The sequence below is a fragment of the Phytophthora cinnamomi genome, assembly GCF_018691715.1.
Source record: "Phytophthora cinnamomi strain GKB4 chromosome Unknown Contig38, whole genome shotgun sequence".
NCBI lineage: Eukaryota > Oomycota > Peronosporomycetes > Peronosporales > Peronosporaceae > Phytophthora > Phytophthora cinnamomi.
Window position 1 is genome coordinate 86,715 of NW_027150971.1, and position 24,124 is coordinate 110,838.

General features: G+C 56.0%; 8 protein-coding genes across 9 annotated transcripts; 4 read left to right on the top strand and 4 right to left on the bottom strand.

The window, feature by feature from the left end:
* Positions 1–37: 37 nt before the first annotated feature.
* IUM83_03122 (Folylpolyglutamate synthase) lies at positions 38–1,765 on the top strand (the record flags this gene model as incomplete). The annotated part of the gene is made up of 1 exon (XM_067927103.1): positions 38–1,765. The coding sequence occupies one exon, from the start codon at positions 38–40 to the stop codon at positions 1,763–1,765; it is 1,728 nt and encodes a 575-aa protein (XP_067791692.1).
* A 258-nt stretch (positions 1,766–2,023) lies between these two features.
* On the top strand, positions 2,024–2,755 carry IUM83_03123 (Proteasome activator subunit 1; the record flags this gene model as incomplete). Its single annotated transcript, XM_067927104.1, has 1 exon — positions 2,024–2,755. One exon carries the CDS (start codon positions 2,024–2,026, stop codon positions 2,753–2,755), a length of 732 nt encoding a protein of 243 aa, XP_067791693.1.
* A 2,937-nt stretch (positions 2,756–5,692) lies between these two features.
* Positions 5,693–8,019, top strand: IUM83_03124 (EF-hand domain pair; the record flags this gene model as incomplete). The annotated part of the gene is made up of 5 exons (XM_067927105.1): positions 5,693–6,073; positions 6,143–6,330; positions 6,390–6,414; positions 6,541–6,576; positions 6,649–8,019. The coding sequence occupies 5 exons, from the start codon at positions 5,693–5,695 to the stop codon at positions 8,017–8,019; spliced, it is 2,001 nt and encodes a 666-aa protein (XP_067791678.1).
* Positions 8,020–8,303: 284 nt separating this feature from the next.
* Positions 8,304–9,470, bottom strand: IUM83_03125 (S-adenosylmethionine decarboxylase proenzyme; the record flags this gene model as incomplete). Its single annotated transcript, XM_067927106.1, has 1 exon — positions 8,304–9,470. One exon carries the CDS (start codon positions 9,468–9,470, stop codon positions 8,304–8,306), a length of 1,167 nt encoding a protein of 388 aa, XP_067791855.1.
* A 115-nt stretch (positions 9,471–9,585) lies between these two features.
* IUM83_03126 (uncharacterized protein) lies at positions 9,586–10,002 on the bottom strand (the record flags this gene model as incomplete). The annotated part of the gene is made up of 3 exons (XM_067927107.1): positions 9,586–9,718; positions 9,798–9,849; positions 9,930–10,002. The coding sequence occupies 3 exons, from the start codon at positions 10,000–10,002 to the stop codon at positions 9,586–9,588; spliced, it is 258 nt and encodes an 85-aa protein (XP_067791669.1).
* A 639-nt stretch (positions 10,003–10,641) lies between these two features.
* On the bottom strand, positions 10,642–12,066 carry IUM83_03127 (protein os-9; the record flags this gene model as incomplete). The annotated part of the gene is made up of 1 exon (XM_067927108.1): positions 10,642–12,066. One exon carries the CDS (start codon positions 12,064–12,066, stop codon positions 10,642–10,644), a length of 1,425 nt encoding a protein of 474 aa, XP_067791680.1.
* Positions 12,067–12,439: 373 nt separating this feature from the next.
* On the top strand, positions 12,440–21,811 carry IUM83_03128 (uncharacterized protein; the record flags this gene model as incomplete). 2 transcript variants are annotated; one of them, XM_067927110.1, is made up of 2 exons in its annotated part: positions 12,440–16,537; positions 20,945–21,811. In XM_067927110.1, the coding sequence occupies 2 exons, from the start codon at positions 12,440–12,442 to the stop codon at positions 21,809–21,811; spliced, it is 4,965 nt and encodes a 1,654-aa protein (XP_067791671.1). The 2 variants fall into 2 exon arrangements, with proteins under 2 accessions (XP_067791671.1, XP_067791670.1); XM_067927109.1 differs by lacking the exon at positions 20,945–21,811 and having other exon boundaries at positions 12,440–15,512; positions 15,734–15,747.
* Positions 21,812–22,226: 415 nt separating this feature from the next.
* IUM83_03129 (putative myb-like DNA-binding protein) lies at positions 22,227–23,934 on the bottom strand (the record flags this gene model as incomplete). The annotated part of the gene is made up of 4 exons (XM_067927111.1): positions 22,227–22,493; positions 22,569–22,742; positions 22,821–23,478; positions 23,594–23,934. 4 exons carry the CDS (start codon positions 23,932–23,934, stop codon positions 22,227–22,229), a joined length of 1,440 nt encoding a protein of 479 aa, XP_067791694.1.
* Between the last annotated feature and the right edge of the window lie 190 nt (positions 23,935–24,124).

Here is a 24,124-nt window from a genome sequence, read left to right on the forward strand (position 1 = left end):
TGGTTAGTTGGTGCTCCGCTCCGCTCTCGCACTCGCAATGGCGCTGCGCCAGGCCTCCGCGCGCGGCTCCGAGGCGGCGCGCTGGCAGCTGCTGCGCGCGTACACGGCGCTGTCCCGCGCGCAGTTCCGGCAGGCGCCGGCGCCCGCCGCCTTCGCGCGCTCCGAGCCGCTGGCGCTCGCCTCCTCCTCCCCCGGCGTGCTGGCCGCGCCCGCTGGCTCCAACTCGCTGCTGCTGGACAGCGCGCGCTTCATGTCGCAGCGGCCGGCGCGCCGCCGCAGCAGCAGCGGAGGCTCCGCCCAGACGGACAGCGCCGAGAAGCAGGCGGCCGCCACCGCCGCCACGTACGAGCTGCTGCTGCAGCGGCTGTACCAGGTGAACCGCTTCTCGGCCGTCAAGCTCGGGCTGGAGAACATGCAGAAGCTCAACGCCGCCTTCGGAGACCCGGCCTCGCAGTTCGACGTCGTGCACGTGGCCGGCACCAACGGCAAGGGCTCGGTGGCCTTCAAGCTGGCCAAGGCGCTCGAGCGCTCCGGCCACCGCACGGGCCTGTTCGTGTCGCCGCACGTCGCGTGCTTCCGCGAGCGCGTGCAGGTGGACGGCGCGCTCATCTCGGAGGGCGACGTGTGCGAGGCGCTGTCCGAGATCTTCAACATCAGCGCGCAGCTGCGGATCCCCGCCACGTTCTTCGAGATCACGACCATGCTGGCCTTCCTGCACTTCGCCAAGCAGGGCGTGGACTGCGTCGTGCTGGAGACGGGCCTCGGCGGCCGCCTGGACTCGACCAACATCGTGCACCCGGCGCTGTCGGTCATCACGTCCATCGGCTTGGACCACACGCGCATCCTGGGCGACACCCGCGAGGCCATCGCGCGCGAGAAGGCGGGCATCATCAAGCCCAACGTGCCCGTGGTGGTGGGGCCCAACGCGCCCGTGCACGTGATGATGGAGTACGCGGCGCGGAACAACGCCCCGCTCGTGCGCGTGCCGCTGCAGGCGGACTTCGACCAAGACTACAACGCCGAGAACACGGCCATCGCTCGCGAAGCCTGCGTGCAGCTCAATGCACTGCACGCCTCGCAGAGCGGCGGTGCCCGTAGCCTCAAGGCGCTGAGCGTCGACCTGACGAGCAAGAGTGTGAAGGCAGCGCTGGAGTCGCGGCCGCCCTGCCGCTTCCAGGTGCTGCACGTGATGCGCCCCAACTCGAAGGAGCGCAAGGTCACGGTGGTGCTGGACGTGGCGCACAACCCGCAGGCTATCGACAGGCTGGTGGGGCTGCTGCACAAGCGGTTCCCGGACAAGAAGTTCCGCTTCGTGTGCGGCTTCTCGGCGGACAAGGCCATCCACAAGGTGCTGGACAAGATCGCAGACGTCGTCCGCGAGAGCCACCCGGACGAGAGCGACGAGGAGCTGCACGAGCGCATCCACCTGGTGAAGGCCAACCACCCGCGCGGCGCGTCGCTGGACGAGATCAACCTGGCGCTGGCCAGCAGCTGCGTCGACGGCGAGCAGAAGCGCGGGTACGACAGCATCTCGGGCATCAAGGAGGGCGTGGACGCCGCGCTGGCTGCGTCGCGCGCGTCGCCCGACCACGAGGTGGTGGTGGTCTGCGGCAGTGTGTTCCTCATGGCGGAGGCGCGGCAGGCGCTCGGGCTCAAGGAACCCATCGACAGCGCGGCGCTGAACGCCGTGGCCGGGTCGCACCTGTCGACCCCCGAAAGCCGCCTCGCCGCCCTCGAGGAGGCGGAGGTGGCCGCGGCCACATGAAGCCTCTGTGTCCTGTGCCGTTAGTTTAGGAGAGCTTATGGATATTATTATGCAGTTTAAACACGATGCAGTGCAGCTACAGACTGTAGTCTACTGTGTACCTACACGTTCGAGTTAAGTTGCTGTTGAAGCTGTAACGCAAGAGTGTATGTCGACTGATTACCCAATCCCCGTCCTGATTGGCCCGTTCGGCCCGCTCCTGCCTGCCTCCACGTCACAAGTGGAAAAGATCGCAAGGACGCAAGTGGCGCAGCAGCAATGGACGAGTACAAGAAGAGCGTGACGGCGGCGGGCGCGGCGCTGCTCGCGGAGCTGCCGCAGCGCGTGGCGCGCGTGCAGGCGCTGGTGCAGCAGCACGCGGCGGAGCGCGCGCCCTCGGCGGTGCGCGCCAAGTTCGCGCAGGCGGTGCTGGCGGCGCCCAGCGCCGTGGGCGCCAACGGCGACGTGCAGACGCTGCTGGGCGTCGTGGGCGACGAGGTGGCGCAGCTGCTGGCCGCCCTGGCGCAGCTGCAGCTGTGGATCCAGCTGCAGGTGCCCAAGGTCGAGGACGGCAACAACTTCGGCGTGGAGGTGCAGAAGCACGCGTTCGTGCAGCTCAAGGAGGCGCTGGACAAGTGGCAGAAGGCCTGGGACTCGCTGGCCGACTACAGCTCGGCGCGCGCCGCGGCTGTGGAGAAGCTCAACGCCAAGGCCAGCTCCGAGACGAGCACGACCACCACCGTCACCTCCTCGAAGGGCGGCAAGGACGGCGACGAGGAGAAGAGCGTCACGGCCAAGGTGGACAAGCAGAGCAGCAACGGCAGCAGCGCGGCCGAGGACGCCGTGGCGGCCGTCGTGGAGATCGACGTCAAGTGGTTCTTCAACCTCGTGCGCGCGCTCGAGGGCGTGCGCGACCAGTACGCCGTCACGGCGGACGTGATCGACAAGAACAAGGCGAAGATCGAGCTGCCGCGCGGCAAGAACGACCGCGCCGGCTTCAACATGTTCTAGACGCGGCACGATGGAGGAGGCAGGCGAGGCGAGGAGCGAGCTGCTCTGCAATGGACGCGCTGTCTGTTGCAGACTTGACCCCGACAGTCAACATGGTAGAGCCTGTGCTTGTCGTCCAGGTCGCTCTGGAGGAGAAGCGGCGTCTACCTACAACTTACTGGATTGCCGAGTTGACAGGCAGTCGACGATTAGATAAGCTAATTGAGGGGCGTGAAGCACGTTGTGCCTTAACGCCTCGGCGGTAAGAACTGCATTTGCTGCATGTCTTGGCGGTTCCCATTTTTTGTCGTGACGTGTCTTGCTATTCCGGGCGCTTCGAGGGTTGCTATTTGTATTGGTGTTGTTTTCAGGATGGCGGACAGCACTTTGTCACTGACGCAGCATCGGATGCTCGTGTGAGTGGCGGCGATGTCGTCATCACCGTCGCCGTCGCCCCGGAAGTCCAAGGCAGGGAATGGAGTGACATTGCGATTGCACCCTCGTGGTCCACCCCCTTTGCACATGAGCCATGTGCTGCCACCTCCTGGGGCATCGGCAGGCTACCCGTACGTGCCGGTGCCGCATCGATCACGGATGTCACCTCGACAAGTAAAGCTTCAGAGGATGGAGCCGTCCCCGCCGTATACGGTTGCGATGCCCCTGCACGATCAAGTAGCGACGAAATTTCGCCACGAGCTGTTCCAATTTCATCAATTGCTGCGGGATGCAATCGAGACAAGTCACCAAGAACACCACCAACATGGCGATGTTCAACGCTCTGCACGCCGCTCGCGGGATCGACGTGTGTTTGATCTTTTGACGAGTGACCGGGGTGATGCCGTGCTGAAGGAGTTTTTCGTACAATGGCAACGCTACCTTCAAAGCAAACGGACAACAGGGGAGTCTCCAAGTGATGAAGAAGACGATGGAACAATGCTTTGGAGCGTACTGGAAACCTTTTTCGCCAACGTGCCGCTGGTGGTGTCGGAGAGTGATGCCGAAGGCACGAACAGTCCGAAGGCATTTTTACGCTACGTCGATTCGCTGAGTTCGCTGAAAGATCTACTAGTTTCCCTGTTGTTTAAGCGCTCGGTGCGTGCTGGAAATGATCTTGTTGGTGGGGACAGCGATGAAGAATGTGACTGTGGCCTGCAATCGAGCATTGGTCTAGGCTTTGGCTTGAACTTTAACTCTAGATCGGGTAATACGTGTTCGCCTCCTCGCTCTAAACGCCAATCAGCTTCAACACAACGGCCAAAAGACCACACGCCATTCTACCTGTACTGCCAGCAGCTGGAAAATGAGCTGGAGATGTTGCGTCGGCGAGTTCCGCACAGAAGGCCACGCAGCCCAGGAGTGATGGCAGGAATTTTGGGTGAGGCGGGTCTCCTACAGGATAACACAGTAATGCTTCTCCTGGATTTTTGGGGGCTGCCTCACGAGGAGCGCTTGGCATTTTTCTGCCAGATCGCAAGTCAAGCTAATGAACAAGATGCTAGTGCTATATTGCACGTTTTTCTTGACAACGGTACCACTCAGACCTTTCTCCAGGTATGGGAAGCACTGCAGCAATCACCGCGATTCCAAACAATGATTCGAGAAGCGAAGTTACAGCTGGAGCCAGCAACAAATGATGTAGCAGCAGCCTCTAAAACTGTTGCGAATGAAGCTGTGCTCGAGGGTGAGGACGCTGGACGCGAGAAACCAGAGATTCGGCATGGATCATCGCGGCGAGGATTAGCCAAAAGGCGAGATCGGAGATCGACACGATTTGTGGATCTCAATGGTATAACTGAGGCCTATGACTTCAATGAAGATGAAGAGGAGGGCTCGGATGAGGAGGAAAACGAGGTCAAGAGTACTCCTGGTGATACTCACCGTGATAGTCCTCGTTTTCAAAAGATCACAATACGTGAGCGAGGACGCCTATCTCTTTCTGATGCCAACGACCATGCGGGCGAGGAGAATCAAAGTGGTCGAAACGGTACGCTCCACCGTAGCGATCATAGTCGGCGCCAACTCAAAACACCCATCGACAGGGAATCATTGCCATTACTGGACTTGCTCCACCACGATCTCACCGAGATTATTAAGATGGAAGACGGACCCGAGGCGCATATTATGGATGCAGTGTGGCAACTACTCGAAGCACTTGATGGTCACCGAATGCACGATTCAAGGAGCGGCTACCATCGTCGCCATTTCCCGATCCCCACACCTTCAGCGATTGCTCAACCACAGCCACAACAAGTAGTAAATCCAAGAGCGGCGTTGCGTACCCCACTCTCAGCCGAGCAGCAATTCCTTATGAAATTAGATCAACTACAATCCATGCTGTCTACGCTCGGCGATGTACGTGTGCACACAATGAGCACGGAGACCATCACCGGTGCGTACAGACGCATTCCAGTCTTAGCGAAGCTGTTTGCAGCGCTCAGTGACACCAGTTTGAGTGCTGCAGGTGTCGATACTGCGACTGGAGGCATGCCGAAGGTAGTTAGTAACTATGGAAAAGCGCAGCATCTCGCTAATTCCTGGCAAGGAGGGGGTTTGAAGGATAAAACTCTCACTCCGTTGCCAGTTACACCAGAACAGCCCGTCACCAAAACCGAAGATAACGTGCGTGAGGATGTTGAGGCTATGGGTCTGTTGCTGGTAAAATTCAGCAAGTTTGTTCGCAGCTTGGCACCACTTGTCGATAATGAAGATTCAGCACCTAGTAGTGAAAGCCGCAGTGATGACGTACTGGTTGTCATGGATCTTGCTGATAAACTTGAGAATGCTGGAGCTCTTGCAGAAGTCCCTTCAGTCTTGGGAGGTGGCGGTGGGGGAAAGCGCCGTTTCTCGCTAGCGGTAGACCGAGAACTACCGATCATTCTAGCAGTGCAATCGCTGGTTTGGGGCAACGATTTAGAAGAAGTGTCACGACTAATTGCAACGAGTATTGAGTCGAGGGTGATGCGCGTACAAGTTGCTGCAGCCGATGAGAAATTCATTTCTGACGAGGAGGATATTGCAGTAGCACTGGAAGAGGATGAAGAGGTAATGAAGATGGAAGAGGATGAAGAGGTAATGAAGATGGAAGAGGATGAAGAAGTAATGAAGATCGTAAAAAACCTCCGACGGTCTTCTGGAAAAGCAGCTCAAGAGCAGGTAGCCCGAGATCAAGTGCAATTCCAGAAAATTCAGGGAAGAGCAGCGCAACAGCATTCAAGCGATGATGAGACTGCTACACTCCGTCCAGGCAAGGGTGATATCCCTACAAACATCAAAAATGCAACAGCAACGCGAGGCATCAAACTCTTCAGCGTGGATATCCTTTTACGTATTATCAACCAGGTGCGTCGACTTATTTTTGCTTTCTTGCGTTGCAAAATATGATACTAAAGCATTGTTCTTGTTGCTTAGTTGTATCGGGACAATTACGAAGGCATGGTGTCGACACTGCAGTACGGTAATCGACGCATGGAGTTTAGCGAGTTCATTTATGATTGGCATATTCGCAAATACGGACTCAAGGCCCTTGCCCAACGTCACCTACTCAAGCTCATTCAGTCTCTTCGTAAACATGAGAAGAAAGTATTCCAGTGCCAGCTGTAAGTTGCTCTGTTGGCCATTTGCAGTCCCTGACTTGCTAACATTGGATGTTCTATAGGTGTCTGCGATTCATGGGCATTCAGATATCCTTTTCATCCTTTTTCATTCTTTCATGTTTCCCTCTGTGTTGCAAATAGGAGGTTGCCGCAACAGTTTTCCTTGACTATCTTGACACGCTTTTGTTGTTGTTATGTCTATGCTTTCTGCACAACCCTTTAGGTTTCCATGAACACAAATTTGTTTTAGTAGGCAGCGTTCGTTGAAAATGAGACGTTTATATTCCAATACTAACGTGTTGCCGATTCTTTGTTGTGTAGGGATTGCTGAGTCGCTGGTCTCTCGGGACGTTCTTAGGCGGTTCGAAGCATCGCGTTGAAATTCCTAAACGAGAATTCAAGATACGTATCGCGATCGCGATATCCACGGTCCAAGAAGCACTACGAGAGAGATTCGGTGCGTATGCTCGAGGAATGGATGCCCTAGCGGAGCGGATTCGGGCTAAGGCTCTTTCTCGCGACGAAGAGTTTATACGAGAAAATGATCTACTGATCCTTTGCGTCGACGAGTTTGGATCGCAGCGAGCTCTACTCGAAAAAGTTCTCGGGGCTGTATATCTCGCCGGCGATATCAATGGAGATGGGAGTCTTGAGTTTGACGAGTTCGCATCCGTGGTTACCCACCTGTCTCCTACGGTTGATGACGGCTTCATGCAAAAGGTATTCGAGGCGGCACACGACTACTCGAAACCAAATCGCATCTCTTTTGCACGGTTCCTGGATGTCATCCTGCTTGAACGAGTGCTGAATCCGGCACCTCTCATTGCTAGGGCCAAGACTACAACGACTGGTAGTGCCGGAGGGACGAACTCAGCAGGTAGTGGAGGAAGTTCACACCCTCGTACCAGCACTATAAAAGCAGCAGCTCAGGACGAACAGGAGGAGGAGTACCAATTTGAGCTACTACGCGAGACGTGGACTCACGACCGCGAGGCTGTCCAACAAGTTTTGCAAACGAGCATCACACACTCGCCAACTGCGAAAACATTGAGCTTCCGTGTAGCCTTTCTAGACCAACTACTTAGTCGACGTGTGGACTCCAAGACAGCATGGCTCTGCCACCGACAGATCATGCGTGAGATAGCGCGCTATCAGCACCTGGATGCAGACCAAATTGCTGGGCTGCGTTCCAAGGAGCTTCAGTTCAAGAAGACTGTGCGCGCCATTCGCAATGCGCAGTGGCTTCGTACGATCTTCGCCGTGCCGTCAGCTACCCCGGATGCTACTGGTGATGAAGCAACTGCAGCCGATGTGCCCAATACCGATGCTTTAGACCCACCACAGGTTCCTGCCAGCTACACGGCGGCGGTGCGGCTCTCCTTGGATATACAAGCACCAGGAGCTACCAATGTGGCGGACGTGGCGGCGCTGGAAAATGAGCTTCGCGAGACGTTCTTGGAGCGAGCGGACGAAGGAGCGATCGAGGACTACATGGCGGCCATGCAGCATCTGCGTCGCGTGAGTATCACCCAGCAGTCGTTGCAGTTGGTGCTAGAGTCGCGCGAAGAATCGAGCTTGATGCGGACAGAAGGAGCGGTGCCCGAGGGGAGCGAAGAGAGCGACACAGAGGAAGAAGACGATGAGAGCAAGGAGGACGGAGCGGGGTATGACGGAGAGGAGGTGGTCGCGTAACCCAACAAACGTCATTAATCTGAAGTTGAAGTTGTCGATTAAAAAGCTTGCCTCGTCTCATGAATGGGTCTCCTCCTCTTGTTGAAGCAATTCAAGAACAGCAACCGATTTTAACGTAAAGCCTCCAGTCATATTTTCCAATTACTACTGTAGTTTTGTCTTGTTTTCTGAGTGCAACGGAGGCAGCGGCAATGCCAAAGAAGATAGAAGAAGTGAGGTGGTCCTCACCACCTTGGTGAGCAGCTCGAGCTGCTTGCCAGGCGATCGGCTGTCGCGCCTTCCGCTTACGCGAAGGAAGGAGAGCGGATCTTCTGTGCGGCGCGGCTGAGCACGGGCTTGTCCGACTGGGCGAAGTTGGCCATGCGGCACATGTAGTCGCCCTCGAACGTGGCCTGCGTGTGTCCGCCCTTGCGCTTGTAGAGCAGATCGTCGTCGATCTTGACTAGGTCCTCGGCGAACATGTTGTTGCCCTTGGCTGACTCGAGCGCGTTGCGGTCCGTGTACACGCTAACCGAGTACTTGGCCGGGCGGAAGCAGCGCAGCACGTTCTTGAGCAGTGACGCGTACGAGCGGAGACGCGCGTTGGTCTCGAAGCTCACGTAGCTGCAGTGGCTCTCGGGCGTGATGTGGATCGTGTAGTACGCGTCGAACAGAATGCCGTTCATCGAGTATCCGCACGGGTCGAACGCGAAGTCGTCGATCACGGCGCCAGGCACGAGGTCGCGGATGCCGCTCTCGATCGTCATGCGACGCGACGTCATGGTCGTGTCGTTGTTCTTGAAGAACTGCTTGGCCACGCTGGGGTGCATGTCCTGCATGAGCACGTGCAGCGTGCTCTCGTTGGCGCCGGGCTCCTGCTGGGCGAAGTTGTGCGTGAGCGCGCCGGGTTGCTCGTGGATATCGGCGTCCCAGGCGTAGATGTACCAGTGGTCGTGGTTCAGCGGGCCCAGCACGTGGGCCGAGCCGTCCGGGAAGTAGGAGCTAAGGAACGCCACCTCGGTCTGGAAGCTCGTGTGCGGGTACTTCTGCTCCTCCGGGAACGTGTAGTTCTTGCGCGAGTAGTTGACCCACTCGATCTCGAGGCCGAGCCGCTCCGCGAAGGTCTTGATGAAGGGCAGGCACTTGAGCAGCGTCGTGGTGCCGCACGTCTTGAGCACGATCTTGTGCGCGTAGATGAACATGGAGCTCTCGGACAGCACGTAGGCGTCGATGTGCTCGTTGCTGGTGCGCGACAGGATCTGGCACTGGCCGGCCTCGAGCATCTCGTCCAGGTCGGCGCGCGGCACCTCGCGCAGGCCGCGCGGGTGGCCCACGCCGAGCTTGAAGTCGATCTCGAGGTTCTTCTCGGGGCCCTCGAACGTGTTGGGCACCGAGTCGGACGCCTCCTCCGACTGCGTCGAGCTCGTCTCGTCGTCGTGGAGCTTGATGGGTTCGGGGAACGAGTGCGTCATCTTGTTGTCTTGCTGGTGGTTGGTCGTCGTTAGGTAAAGTTGCTGGTTAGGTGTTGCAGTTGCCGTCGCGGTTAGAGAGTCGGGGGTCTTGCTTTAGAGAGGGGGAGTAGGCCTGTTACGCGGGGTCGTCGCACGCGCCAATGTAGAAGAAGCCCGTGAAGATGGTGGTAGGGTCAACAATATCGTCGCTGCTGGCAAAAAGCGGGTCGACCAACGGCATGAACAACGTGGCGGTCTGGCTCGGCGAGCTGGCGGAGGGGGAGGCCCGGGGAGTGAGAGGGAAAGAGGGCGGACGAGTTGCTGCTGTCCGGGGTCTTTCCACTTCACTTAAAATCCACGGGGCGACACGAACGAATCACGCGCGGCAAAAGAGGGCGGGCTGCAATGGGAGGACACACACGCAGCCGTTAGCACTGGCGTAACCGGGTTAACACTAGCCTAAATCGACGGGGTGCGGACCTTGAGCGAGGAAGGAGGAGTTGGTGAGAGGTTCTGCGGGGCGACACGCGGGTGAGCGAGTGGCAGGAGGCAAATTGGGGACTGCCCGCCAAACGAGTGGAGCGAAGGAGGAGGATCCGCCGTCTCTTTGGGCACTCACGCGCAGAGACCGGCCTAAAGCTAGGTTTTAAGCCAACTCGGCGCGTTTTGCCAGCGGAGACCAACGAATTATCTCCGCGACCACACGTTTGGAAGCGCGCTTCAGAATTGCGCTCACTGGGCCCCACTATGCTGTTAAACCGCCAGCTGCACTGGAGCGGCGGCAAAGTGCCTCCTCCAAGCAGGCAAGCAGGCGAGGCTCCATGCTCGCGCGCCGCGAAAGATTTGGATCGTGCGGTGGAGGTGTGTCAACTGGAGGTATCTTCAGCCGCCGCGCGGAAATATCTCGCGTCCACTATGTGGCGCCGCGTAACGGCCGCGTGTCAGCAATCACCGAGCGGAAGCAAGAAGGCAACCTGCAACACTGGACGAGCGGCGTCTGCACGCCGGCCCGACGGTCGGGGCTGCGGCCTGCAAGCACCGCAGCTCGGCCCGAATTGCCACAGCGCAGCGCGAGATATGCGCGGGTTGAACCACCACAATGATTTTCTGAAGGCAACATCCAACACCGGACGGCCCGTGGTTTTGCGACCGTGCAAGATCGGGGTGTGTATTACACTGCGAATACGTCTACTTAGTGCTCGTCCAGCGCTGTTGCTGCTGCGGGTTCCGCGACCGGGATGCAGTGCAGGACCTCGGCCTGCTGGTCACTCTTCTGCTCGTCGTTGAGGAAGTGCGGGTGGTCGCACAGCACGGGGGACGACACCTTCACTGTGTAGCTGCACGTCTGCGTCTCCTTGACCGTGAGGATGTGGTGGCTCGTGCCGCCCTGGCTGCAGTAGTAGAACACCTTGGCCTTGCGCGGGGCGTGGTTCTCGAACTCCTTGCAGAACGTGCCGTGGTCGTACAGCTCCAGGTACGCGGGCCTTGACACGTCGTGCGTGGCGTCGATGTGCTCCGACACGAGCGCCGATCCCGAGCGCTCCAGCTCGCGGTTGGCTGCCGTGTCGAACGTGCCGAGCGAGAAGTCGGCCGTGATCCGACCGTCTCCGTCGCGGTGATACTGTCTCAGCGAGCGGCCAAAGCAGAACTCGTAGGTCCACCAGCCTTCGTTGCGGGTCACGCACGTGTGCGCGTCCTCCAGGGGCTGCAGCAGCGAGCGCACCGTGAACAGGTCGTTGTCGTCGGCGTCCGAGTGCTGCGGGTCGCAAAACACCCGAGAGCCCACCAAAAAGGCCGCAACTTCACGCGGGCCGCCTCTAGGCGAGTCCCCCCGCCACTGCACCGCGGACACGGCGTCGTCCCGCACGGTGGCGCTGCAGATGAACTGCACTTGGATCTGCTCCTCGCCCTTGCCGAAAGTCTGCGTGAACAGCGGCTTGCGGTGGTTCTTGACACGGTCCTGCGTCTCGGGCATGGCGAACTCGTCGTAGCTCAGCGCCGGCCGACTTGCGTCCGACACGAACGCGCCCATCTCCTCCACTTCGTGGCCGGCAACTTGCTGTTGCTTGTCGCTAGGGTTCGCAGTTGCCCCTGTCGCATCCACTTGCACCTCGACCGGTTGCCCCTCGGTTTCCGTCGCAGTTGTTGCAGTTGTTGCAGTTGTTGTTGTTGTTTCAATCGCCGACCGGAGAGCCACGCGGCGAACCAGCAGACCCGAGCAGACCTCGTAGACCCACTCGGTCTCTCTGTCCACGTACTGGACGCACTTGGGCCTCACCTTTTGCGCCGCGGCTCGGCCGAAGGCCAAAAACGCGGCCTTCTGCTCCTTTTCCTCCTTCTCCTGCGCGGTTAGAGAATTTGTCGCCGTCTCTAAATCGTCCTCTTGCGCTGCCGCGGTTAGAGACGGCAGGAAGCACTCGAACTGCTGCCCCGACTCGGTCGTCATGAGCTGCGAGCGCAGACTCGCGCCCCCGCCCTCGGGCGGAGTGTAGCCATCTCGACTCGCGTGCAGCTGCACCACGTATGACGCGTCCAGCGAGGAGGTGAAGGGCTCCGCGAACGCCGCAGAGGCGACGGAGGCCCCCAGAAGCAGCAGGACCCGCCGCGTCATCACCATTCCCAGCTTAAGTATCCCTGCGTACCGACCGGTATCAGAGCGAATTTAACCCGAACTTATGCGAGAAGTAGCCATGTCCCACTAAGTACGGCAACTTCAACTTGGGCACACGATGTAGCCATCTATCACCAGATCCTGCGGCTAACGCCATGCCATGCCGTGCCTGGGTCTCGCTGATGGTGCGTCGCAGTTCGCCCTGTGGCGTTTTACGCGACGAGGAGGAGTGCGGGCCGTGAGCCTATATAAACGGGGACTCGACCGGTGCGAAACGCCCCGAAGGTCCCTCCATCGTTGTCGCTGCATTCACGAGTTGGTTAGCCCTAGAAACTGGCCTGAAGAGGGAGGAGAGCCGAGTGCCAGACGCACGCAGAGGATGGACCGGTCTTCGTCGTGGACCAACGCCGCCCGTAATGCCGACTTCGCTCCCCCCAGCCGCGTCGCGAGGATGGCCATGCCAAGTCCCCGCCCACCGCCAGGCAGCACAGCAGAGGCGGTGGCCACCGCCCGACGCTCCGACTACGGGGCTGGAGGTAGCATTCTACCCGTGCTGCCGTCGGCGAGCCCCAACGCCTCCAAGCGCAGCAGCTGGACGACGCCGCGCTCCTCCCCGGTAGACTCAATGGACGACGACTTCCACCAGCCCAGCAGCGAATCGTTCGCGCCGCCGCCTCGACGAGCTGAAGTGGCGTCCATGGCGGCTGCAAGGCGAGCGGAACCAACTCGCCAATGCTCCGTGTCGGACGGACTCTTCGCGTCCGAGACGGAGCAGGCGCAGCTCGAGTACATGGAGCAAATGTACGGCACCATCAACCTGCTGAACGCCGAGCTGGAGGCCGAGAGGAGACAACGAGCTGCGCTCGAAACAGCAGCCGCTCGTCCGTCAACGTATCCGGCCAAGACGAACTATTTGTCGGTCGAGGAGGACGTGCATATCCCCATGGGCGACTTCGATGAGCCTCCAACAGGTTTCGTTGTGTCCCAAACGCCCGTCGCGCCGTCATATTCCCCGAGAAAGTTGCGGACGATGCCGTCACCTCCGTCGCATCCTCCGCAGACGCAACACAGAGTGGCGCGACCGCCGGTGTCGCCAAGAGCGATCGCCAAGGAGCAGGATGAGGAATTGTGCGCCACGTTGGGCAAGAACGCGGAGCTTCGCATCCGATCACGAGATATGGAGCGAACAGTGGAGAAGGCGGAACTCGAACTCGAACTTGCGCGAAAGCAGATCAAGATGGCGGAGCGGCGAGCGGAGAACCGAGAAGAGAAGCTGCGTGCACTGCTGAAGGAGAAACTCAGCTGGCAGAAGGAGCTGAAAGTCACGCGGGCGCAGGTTGTGGAGGAGAAAATGCGGCAGGTCGATCTGTTTCGTGAGGTTGAAGGAGCTAAACGCCACTTTGCAGCCGAGTTGGAGGCGGTTGAACAGGAATTGCGGTCTGCGCAGGAAGAAAACACTCAACTGCGCACACACGCAGCGGAGATGAAGGCTCAAATCAACTTCCAGACGCGGAAGATGGAGGAGATGGCCCGTCAGGCCCAGGACGAGAAGGCTCGGTTCGTGGCCATGGTCGAGGATACCAGGCATCGGTTCCGCGAGTGGAAGGAAGGTGAAGCTGAGGCAATACAGACCGCACACGACCTAGTTGTGCGGAACCTGAAGACCGAATACGACTTGAAGATTGAGCGACATCAGGACGAGAAGCAAAAGTTACGCGACAAGGTGAACGACTTGGAGGTGTCGATGCGGTTGCTGCAAAAGGATCGGGCGCTGTCGCCGCTGGAGCTTAGCTTGCGGAAGGCTACCATTCTAGGCAGTAAGGAACACACCGGTGCAATCGCAGCCGAACAGATCGAGACCCAGTCAAGAATTCTGGAGCTCGAGAACATGCTCGTCCACTCTCAGGAGTACCAAGCACGACAGGAGAGTATTATCAAGCTCTCCGAAGCTACCATTTCACGGCTCATGCAAGAGCGAGAGGTTACTGCTCTCGAAAACTTGAGTTTGCATCCATTCGGCGTGGAACCCCAGCCTAGGATCGAAGATTTATCGTACGAAACTCACCTGGCAGGCTACGTGACAGCCCCGTCAAGCCCCGCTAGACCTCCAGGAACTCCGCCTCGGGCCCACCAAATCCCTGTTGTCAAGAGCAACGAGCCTTCTGTCGTCCGTTCACCAAAGTCTAGATCTCATACCCCAAGGCGCGCAGACCTCGAGGTTAGCATTGCGCAGGCAGCAGAACAAGACAGCATGACCAACCAGTCAGCAAATACAGGAAGCGCAGTGCCAAGTTCAAGAGAGCAAAGCTTAATTGACGAACTTGAGCAGCTACGCAAAGCTCTAGCTGAAGCGCAAGCCAAAGCTGAGGCAGCTGCGAAGCAGGAAGTGGTCGATATGCCAGAAGTTCATTCCGGTTCGGTGAGTCTGGACGAAAACGCTCACAGCGCTGATGCAGCAGATAGCACAATACCAACGAAGTCGGTAGAAGCTCCTATTCCTCAGGATAACGGAAGGGCTGAGAACAGCGTGGACGCCGATACCCAAAATGAAACAATGACTGAGATCAAGGCTGAGGACACACCGGAGGCCGAAGACGAGAAGCACACGGATCCAAACCCTACAGATACTGCGACAAAGGTGCCCTGTGAATCACCCCTTCCAGCCGAGACAGTCTCGTTCCGGGATGCCGACGAAGAACGGCATTCTGACAACATTGTGAGTGATGTTGTGTCTGCAGACGAAATTCATGCGGCCAGTTCCACCACTGAGGACATCGAGGATTCGAGGGAGGCCGCACTAAACGAATCGGGCTTGAGTGAGAATTTAAGTAGTGACTCGCAGAGTGAAGATACTATCATAGCGGACGGTCCAAGCGCCCAGGAGGAAGAAAACATTTCGAACGAAATAAGCACTACTGGGCTCCGCGATTTCACGGGATGCAGCGACGATCCAGTAGATAAAGTTGACGCACACGAAGAAGATGAAGCGCCACCAAGCCCCAACAAATTCCATGGTGATATCAATGACGTTTGTGTCGTGGATAACGAAATTGCCAATTCGAAGGGCACCGAAGATGCTTTTGAAAATACTGATGATGCACCGGCCAAGGAGGAATTGGTACACGAGCGTGAGAGTGAGCTAAGCGATAGGACTGTGGTGGTGGCTGACCTCGGCCTAGGAGATGACCCCGTACCTGATGAAAGCGACGCCGCACCTCTTGCCACAACCAATGTGGAACTTGTAGAGGAAACCGACAGACCTTCGCAGCTCAGCACTGAAGATCCTGTCGCGGATAGCAACAACTCGGGTATTGAGGATCAAGACCAGCCTTCAAGGGACAACGCTGAACAAGTGGATAATTCTGTAGAACCGCCGAACACGACTCAGGGGTCAGTTTGTAGTGCTGCAGAGGTGCTGGGCGACGAGAATGTGGGCACCGTAGCCGCAATGAGTACGTCCGATGGGCCATTTGCTAGTGAAGCGCCGCAAACAGTGACCGAACTGGAAAATGCTGCTGTGCATGAACACGTAGTGAGCCACGATGATTCCGCGGAAAGGCAAGAAGACGTTGTCGAAGTATCAGCATGCGCTTCGGATATTGTACAAAGTGAAGAGGCTGCAGCTGATGCGATTGAGGATACTCCAACTGACGTGGGGCTGCCTCACACCCAGGTGCCTGGGAATGATAATTCACTTGTAATTGGCAGCGAAGGTTATAATCTGCTGAGTAGTGACGTGATGAACGAAGCACCCGAAAACTTGATGGTCAAGTCAAACATTGATATGCAAGAGCAGTCCGAAGACAGCGCAATCCCTGCTCTTAACGACATTGGTGCCTCGATCAATGATGAAACACACGACTCCGATAATTTGGAACCAGAAGTTGGATCCTTGAACAGTGTTGAGAGTTTGATGGCCTCTCCTGCCGAGACTGACCCGGGCAAGGTTATGGAGGACAGTAAAGAGGAGGCGGTTGAAACTTGCGAGGATTTGTCAACCTCCCCGCCAGACTCTATTGAAAACGAGCCTATGGGCGTTCTGAAAGAATCGGTGGAGGCTCCTGTTGCTAATTGTATCGTCGATGATAATGCCGTAGAAGATGTCGTAGCGGTTGAGTCTTGTACCGAAGCGTCGAACGCATCGTCCGATGTTGTGGGGAATGAGCCTGTCGAGGCCCCGGCAGAGTCAGTGGGCAGTCCTATTGATATTGGCAACGCCTGTGATAATGATGTCGTTGAAGATAACACGCAGTCAGTGGCTGAACCGTGTGAGGATGTACTAACCTCCCCGGCAGACGTCGTTGAAAATGAACTCGTCGAAGCTATCACAGAATCATTCGAGCCTTCTACCGGCGTTGGCATTGTTGATAATGACGTTGATACGAATTGTACGCAGGCGGAGGTGGATTCTTGCGAGAAACTATCTACTCTCTCTTTTGACGTTGCCAAGGAAGACGTCGTCGAGGATGAGACTCAGGTAGCGATTGATCCGTGTGAAGAATTATTAACTAACCCGTCAGAGACCGCTGAAAGCGAGCTCGAGTTTCAGGCAGAGTTAGTGGAATTACCAGGTGATAAAGGCATCGTCGAGATTGACGTCGTAGAGGGCAACACGCAAGTAGTGGTTGATCCGTGTGAAGACGCATTAAATACCGTTTCAGAGGTTGTTGAACATGAACCAGCTGAGGTTCCGAAAGGATCAGTGGAGGCTCCTGTCGAGGCTGGTACTGTCGAGGACAACTTCGTGGGGGATGACACGAAGTCAATGACTGAGCCTCACGAGGAAGTATCAAACGTTTCGTCGGACGTCGTTGACGATGAATCAGTCGAGGAGGTTCCAACAGCATCGGTCGAGGCTCCTGTTGAGAATGACACCGTCGAGGTTGACGCCGTGGAGAATGACACACACGCAGCGGTTAAGGCGTGTGCACATGCTTCACTTGAAACATTGAATGAATTGAATGAGCCCTCGGTGTTGGAGGTTCCACCAGAAGGCTTTAAGGAAGAAATCGTTGCTGATCCCTTTGAGAGCTCCAATAACGAAGCTGGAGGCTCTGAAAATGTCGAGGACGTAGATAACACAACTTGTCCAGCCGCATTTACTGAGACCGAAGTCTCCGAGTCGCTTAAATGCGAAGGTGAGGGGGGAAATCAGATAGTGCTCGGAGAAGAGCCAAGTCAAGCTCAACAGGAAGTGGAACTTGACTCACCGTATACGATTGATCGACAAGTGTTACCAAAGGAGGTGACATGTCTTGTGTCTTCGGTGGAGACACCAGAAGCGTGCATGGCCAAAGCGGTCGTTGCCGTGGTCGAGCTCACTGCGCTTTCATTTGTAGCTGCACTTCATAAAGCAAATCACACGGTTCTCGATGCTGTGGCTGGTGGTGGTAGGGAGGAATCGGCTTCCCTGGTTACGGGTGTCGTGTCTGAAAACGATAGTTCTGGGCCTATTTGCATATTGACAGAGCGCGAAGACCCTGTCCCTGCGACTAGTGTCGCCAACGACGCTATAGTCGCCGAAGTAGTCGCTCCAAGTGACTGCGGCGTACCTATGGTTTGTGATAATGAAGTTGATACTACTGTCGATATCGACGTACCAGAAACTGCAGGTGGCGATGTGAACGCGATTGAAGAGCATCTGACTGCACGTGATGATCATCCTGAGATTTCATTCGACCAAGAAACACAAATTATAGTTCCATCTAAGGATCCAGGGGTAGAAACTGGGTCGGTCGTGGCGCTCACCACAAAAGCTTTTGCTGAAAACTTCGTAAAGGAGGTAATGGAGATATTCGCTTCGACCGTCTCAAGCGATGGAAACCAAGAAGTTGATGAAGCCGATACAAAGGCAAGCGTGGTTACAGAATCTGTCGATGAGGACATAGCGATACTCCCCGCTGAAGTTTCTGTTGAGAAGATCAAAGTGGAGACTAGTGCACCACTCGCGACAAATGATGCAAACGAAAATGTCACTGACGCAATGGAAGATGTCGCCCTGGCAGTGGACGTGCCTCTAGCTGATGACGAAGGTGGCGTCGAAGCTTTAGATCCCTACTTGGTACCTTCAAATTCTGAAGCAAGTACCACCCCAACTCAATGCGAAGCCTTGGTTCTCGATGAAACCGTGAATTTATGTGGTCCGACTACAGTGTCAGATAACGCTCAACTCGTTGAACTGGCTGAACCAGAAACAGATGAGGCTGAGCTAGGTAGCGACGAAAACATGTCCGCACTTGAGCAGATCGATGACACATATCCGATTATACTTGAGCAAGACGGAACTTCTACTCGAGATGCAACTGCGGAGTTCGTACCAGCTGTCGATACATTGGCGCTAGCTGAAGCCTTTGTAGCGGATATCGAAGGCAAAGCACTGACTACAATTATTTCATGGTTGCAAAAGGAAAGCGGATCGGAAAACGCAAGAGGAGGTGAATACTGGGACAACGAAGAACTTGAATCGAATTCTACTCGGAGTATCATCGGCAGCTGGAATCCGTCGGAAGAGCAAAACGAAACCAATGTAACCTCCAGTGAAGCAGACATACCATTCGATCCCTCGAGCGAGGATGGACCCACGGTTGAACCAGCGGAGGACGTCGACGTTATTGATGAGGTTGTTACATCCCTGGTACATGAAGTCGTCGATGACCTTCTGTCAGCTTCTGACCCGAATACCCACGAGCAATCCCAAGGCAAAATGGAAAGTTTGACGTTTCAGATGGACATCGCGCAGAACGACTGCGAGGAAATGATAGAGCGCGAGGAACTAAACAGCGCAAATACTGAACAAGGGAATATTCTTGAGACTGTCGATGCGGCCGATATCGAGGAACCACCAACACTAGCTTACCTTGAGTTTCCAACTCAAGAAATTGTGTCAGACATCGCGTACCTTTTCGCATCTCGAGCTATAACAGAGGCTCTCAATCGACTATCACAGCCTTGCCCTACGAGTGAGGAAGCGGAAACTGACAGGGCCATGAATGATATCTTACACAGCGGACAGAATAGCGCAGTGACCGAAGATGTTACTGCTGACGAAGGAAGCAATAGTAGTGGAATTCGGCGTGAAGAAGTCGGGATTGGCTTTACCGAAAATGGAATTGGTGCAGAAGAATCCTCTTTGATCTCAAGTGAAGAAACGAAAGAGAAATCCGAGGAAATGGTGGTCGATGACCGCAACAATACGAACTGTGAGGAATTGTCATTAGAAGTACTGAATGAGGAGCCTATCGTTGGAGGTGTTAGAGACGCGATCGAGTTTATGGTCGGTATCGTTGCGGCGAGCGAAGGCATAGTGTCTACGGAGGAGAAAACGGGGTTTCTACCTGTCAGCGAGCTTGTAGCCACACCTGTTAAAGTAGAAACAGAATTGTGCATGGGGATTGACGACAGCGATGTATCGGTAGACGAGCATGTGTGCGCCAAAACTCCGTTACCCAGTGCCGAATCGAACACGCTAGTCGACGAGGTATCACTCGAAGCAGACATTGTGGATAGTGCTGTAGAGAACAACATCGAAAGTGTTACGAAGCCGGTAATCGCAGAGATGATAAACAATGTCATCGCTGGAACGCAAGAACAGAACCATCGCTCCGAAACAACCCAGGAGACGGAGTTACCGGATCTTTCTGGGGGACTCGAATCTCTTCTTCAAAACGACGAAATTCAAACAATGGATAGTTCACTTGAGATTTCCGAGCGAAATCGCGAGCCCGGACTCATTGCCGACGCTGCCTCCAAGAAAACAGATTCCACACCTGGACCAGAGCTTGAAAACCAAGGCCCAGGGTTTTCCTTGGCTAATGAATCCCCGACGGTGGTAGAGAGCCGCAATGAAGTGGTCGGGTTGGATTCGAACGTGGATGGACATGTACCGGCTGGTGCGAATTGTATATTGGAGACGAGTAACGTTAAAGGCAATGGTGATCAAGTCGAAGGTGTTTTCAATGTCATCGATTCCATCTTTGGGGATATCGTCACAGCCATTGAAAGCTTCCATCAAGTTGATGAGGCTGGAGATGATGTCAAGGCGGACATAGGAGATCTGCCCGTCCTTGCCCAGCCGTGTACACATGTATCTACTGGTGCTATTTTACCATCGGCACTAACGGAGACACACTTGGTTGAAGCAAATGGAGAATCAACTGAGACGAAAGCTGAACCAGTAGAGGAAAATTTTGAGCCTGAAACCCAGGACGAGGTGAGTGAAGTCTACCAGCTCGATGCTGTCGAGTGCAAATTTGCCTCATTGCACAGCAACTCAGTTGAAGACAAAGATGCCGCTGTCGAATTTGCGCTACAAAACCTTGTAAATGCGATTGCCGAAGCCACACCAACAACGGTTCAAAGCACGAGCTTATCCAACGGGGTATCTGATGAAGAGGGGCAATGCAATGAAAACCTGGTGATAGTGAATTCTGACGGTGACGGGACCGTTGATACACCGACGGCGACAAAATTAAGCGAGACAGAAATGGATACTTCATCACCAGACAACTGGGAGCTTTCAGTCGGCTCACATGACCTTGCAGTGCAATCAGGAGTGAAACGAGTAGTCGCTGATCTATGCACCTCAGTGGAGCGGAAGTATGCGTCCAGACATGGTGCCCGTGCACGATCAGTCCATTTTGCAGGTGGCACTAAGGACGAGAGCTTTGATCGTCAGAAACAAATGCGACGTTCAGTTTTATTGTGGGAAGCGCCAATTGACACAGCAAGTACAAAGGAATCTGTGGAAAGCTCCGCGAAGCGAAGGGCCAGTAAAAGGCGAGTATCACGACGTGCGCTTGCGGATCTTCTTGCATTTCCAACCGAATTGGCAAGGTTTATGTCTAGCGATACGACACTTCTGGCTTATGATGCTCGACTTGAACAGGGTCCGATATTCTCGCTGCTGGACCAAAGTATCCTCACCATTAATCCAGACGGCCGACACATTGATCTGGATGACCAAGACGAACGACTAGGAAGCAAAGTTATCGGAAAGCGAAGAACTTTGACGCAGGAGCTACACTCCAAGAATCTGGCACTGCGACAGATCCCACGATTTAACTACATGCCCATGAGCATCAAGTTCCAGTGGTCAGACTTCGTTGTCGCAACGCCGGTGCGTCCTAGTAGCATCAGTTTCGGAGAAGGACACATCGCCAAGTCACCGGTCGAGCCGATGCGCCTCCTTCAGAAGAAAGGTTCTAAACTGCCATGCGGCAGCTACGTCATCGTATCGGCCTTCATTCGACCGCTGGAAGACGGGAACGAAAATTTACGGGTGCAGATTTACGATGCCGAGCGCGTGGAGGAGTTCCAATTTGATTTCTCCGAGGACATCATGAAGAAATATCATCTCGAGTCCACCGGCATAGAAGCACAATCGCTTGAGTTCCTCGGCCATCTTGAATTCCGTCGCGATGAAGACACGATCATAATTAAACTCCCCGAGAAAAAGGCAGGCGAGGGCAGTAAGGAGGACGCTGATCGAATTCAAAGTGAACGCACAATGGTAGGCGCAGGAGACCCGCGCAACCGAGACCCGCCGTCGAAGCAAAGCCGGATGGCAGCTTATCGCCAAAAGCGCCCTTCATCGTCGCCGTCAGTGACCACTTGTCAAGATTCGCCCGAGTCCTCATCTTCACGTGAACCAAGTTACGCCGAACAGATTCCCGAACTAGACCGTGATCTGCCTCCTATTCAGCCTTCGTATGCGGATGACAGTGAGGCCGCAGATCTCGATTGCTCGAGTTGAGAGGATCGAGCTCTAATTATTGTAACGAATGCTCGAATATCCCCTTGGCGGTGGCTATGGTTGTCAACTTTACTTTTTGTCATTTTCTTATCGGTGTCGGTGGGCATTTGCCGCTTCCTGGTGGTGGACATGAGTTGTGGACATGGGGGCGGTCTTGGGTCATGCTACTCATCACAATGCCCGTGTTCCTATCTAAACCTACGCTGCTAGCACTCGCCCGCCACTCTTTTTCTCACACTCGAATCGTAACATCACCACCAGCCGTGAATACCGCTGGCAATGCAGATCATCATACAGGAAATAAAACTCAATTGGCCCAACGGCGCCGCTCAGGTTGCTTTGGCTCCTCTTGCTTCCCTTGTCACCCGAGCAGACGGCGACCCGGGCAAAGTTGGATTTGCTGACTCGACGCTGCTTAGACCGACGCGACAAAGCTCTTGGGCGAGCCGTCGAGCCATTGCCGCAGCTGTGGGCTCTTCAATGTCGGTGTGATGGAGTGGTCGAAGTCAAACGTTTCTTGCTGGAGTGCCACGTCAATTGTTGGTGGCGCCAACCGTTTGTGTGGCGATGGCTGGCGGCCAATGCCAAAGGTCGACGCGCTGCCGTGAGGAAATGCTAGCGACACGTCCGTGCGCAGCCGAGGTGAACGCCGAAGGACTCCACCGTTCTCACCAGAGATCTCCTGTACGAAGCAAAGACGTCAGTATCGCTGCCATTGAAGTGCAGCACGGAATTTGCTCGATTTGTCTCCACTTACGAATTCAAGTGTGCTCGAATCAAGTTCCGCGGGGAAATCGAGGTCGTCAAACGAGAACTTCGTGCCATCTTGCTTCATGAACCCCGCTGGCGACATGAACCGCGGGGAGCGGCGCAAACTATGTGGCGGCTGCAGCCCTTGAGGTGTCGGCATGTTGAAGAACTCGGCGACTTGCTGTTTTTCACAATCCAATGAGCATAATTAGCACTTTTTCGTTTTACAAAAAACACAAAAACGTTTTGTACAACGTACCTCGTTGAAATCGATGTCCAGGTGCTCGAAGGCGTGGAACGAGCCATCCATGTCGTTGAACGGGTGGTCGCCCAGCTCGCCGACCCCGGCTCCGTTCTTCTTGCCTTGGGCGTGGCGCTTCTTGCTCTTATTTGTCGTGCTCGCAACGGTGATGATGGCCCCACCGAAGTCGTCGTCGCCCGTGCTCAGCAGCTGCAACAGCAGCTGCGTGTGCAACACACGCCGAGGCGTGTCCGGCAAGAACATGCCGCTGCTCTCGACCACGGACACGCTTCCCGTGCAGATCCGCAGATCTTTGCGTTTCCGCTTCGAGTTGAGTTTCTTGCCGGCGGCCTTCGGCACCCCGCGTTGGCCGCCTTTGCCGTCCTCCGCCTGCTTGATCAGGGCGTTGTAGCAGTCCTTGTACACCGCCGCCTGCGTGGACGTGAGGCCCTGCGTCTGGTGGCGGAGGTTGTTGCCGGCGTTCATGGCGTCCCGAGCCAACTCGACCATGGAGCCTCCACCTCCGGGGGTCGAGTTGGCGCTGAACTTGGCAGCCTTGTTGCTGCCTGCAGAGCCGCGGACCGCCTGGCCCAACGTCTTGTTCTGCTGCTTGGCCATCCGACGCATCGTGCGTCTCATGGACGAGTACCAGTGGTTCTTGATGGCGTTGTCGGTCCTGTCATAGTAGTATATCATACCAAAAGTAAGTACGATGCAAAACTTACACAACTAAAAAGATACCTAAAAAAGGAAAATCAAATAAAAAAAGGTTTTTCGGGGTGTGTGTTTACCTTCCGGGCAGCAGCTTGGAGATCTCGGCCCACTTGTTGCCGAGCCGCGTCTGGGCGTCCTCGATGATCTGCTCCTCCTCGGCCGTCCACGGGTCCTTCTTGATGGTCGGATCCAGGTGGTTGAGCCACCGCGTGCGGCACTGCTTGCCCGTGCGCTCCGTGCCGTGGTTCTCGCCGTTGAGATGGTCGGAGATGACGCTCCAGCGCTTGGTGCCGTACTCCTCCACGAGGCGGATGATGGCGTCGTCCTCCTTGCGCGTCCAGGCCCGGCGCTCGTACGTGGACCCGTTACCGCTGCGGCCGCCGCCCGACTCCATCCCGTTCTTGCCCGGCTTTGCCATTGCTGCGGAGTGGCGGAGTAGTGCGGAGTGGAGTGGAGCAGGACTAGGCGAAAGCGGATCTGCGAATCTTTTCGGCCGCGAAACCCCTGCGCTGCCTCGAGCTAACGCGATTCGGAAGTGACTTTGGCTGGGGCAAAACAGCAAACTTGGGGGCTGTCCCCTGCATATTGCGTGCGTTCTGGACTCTTTC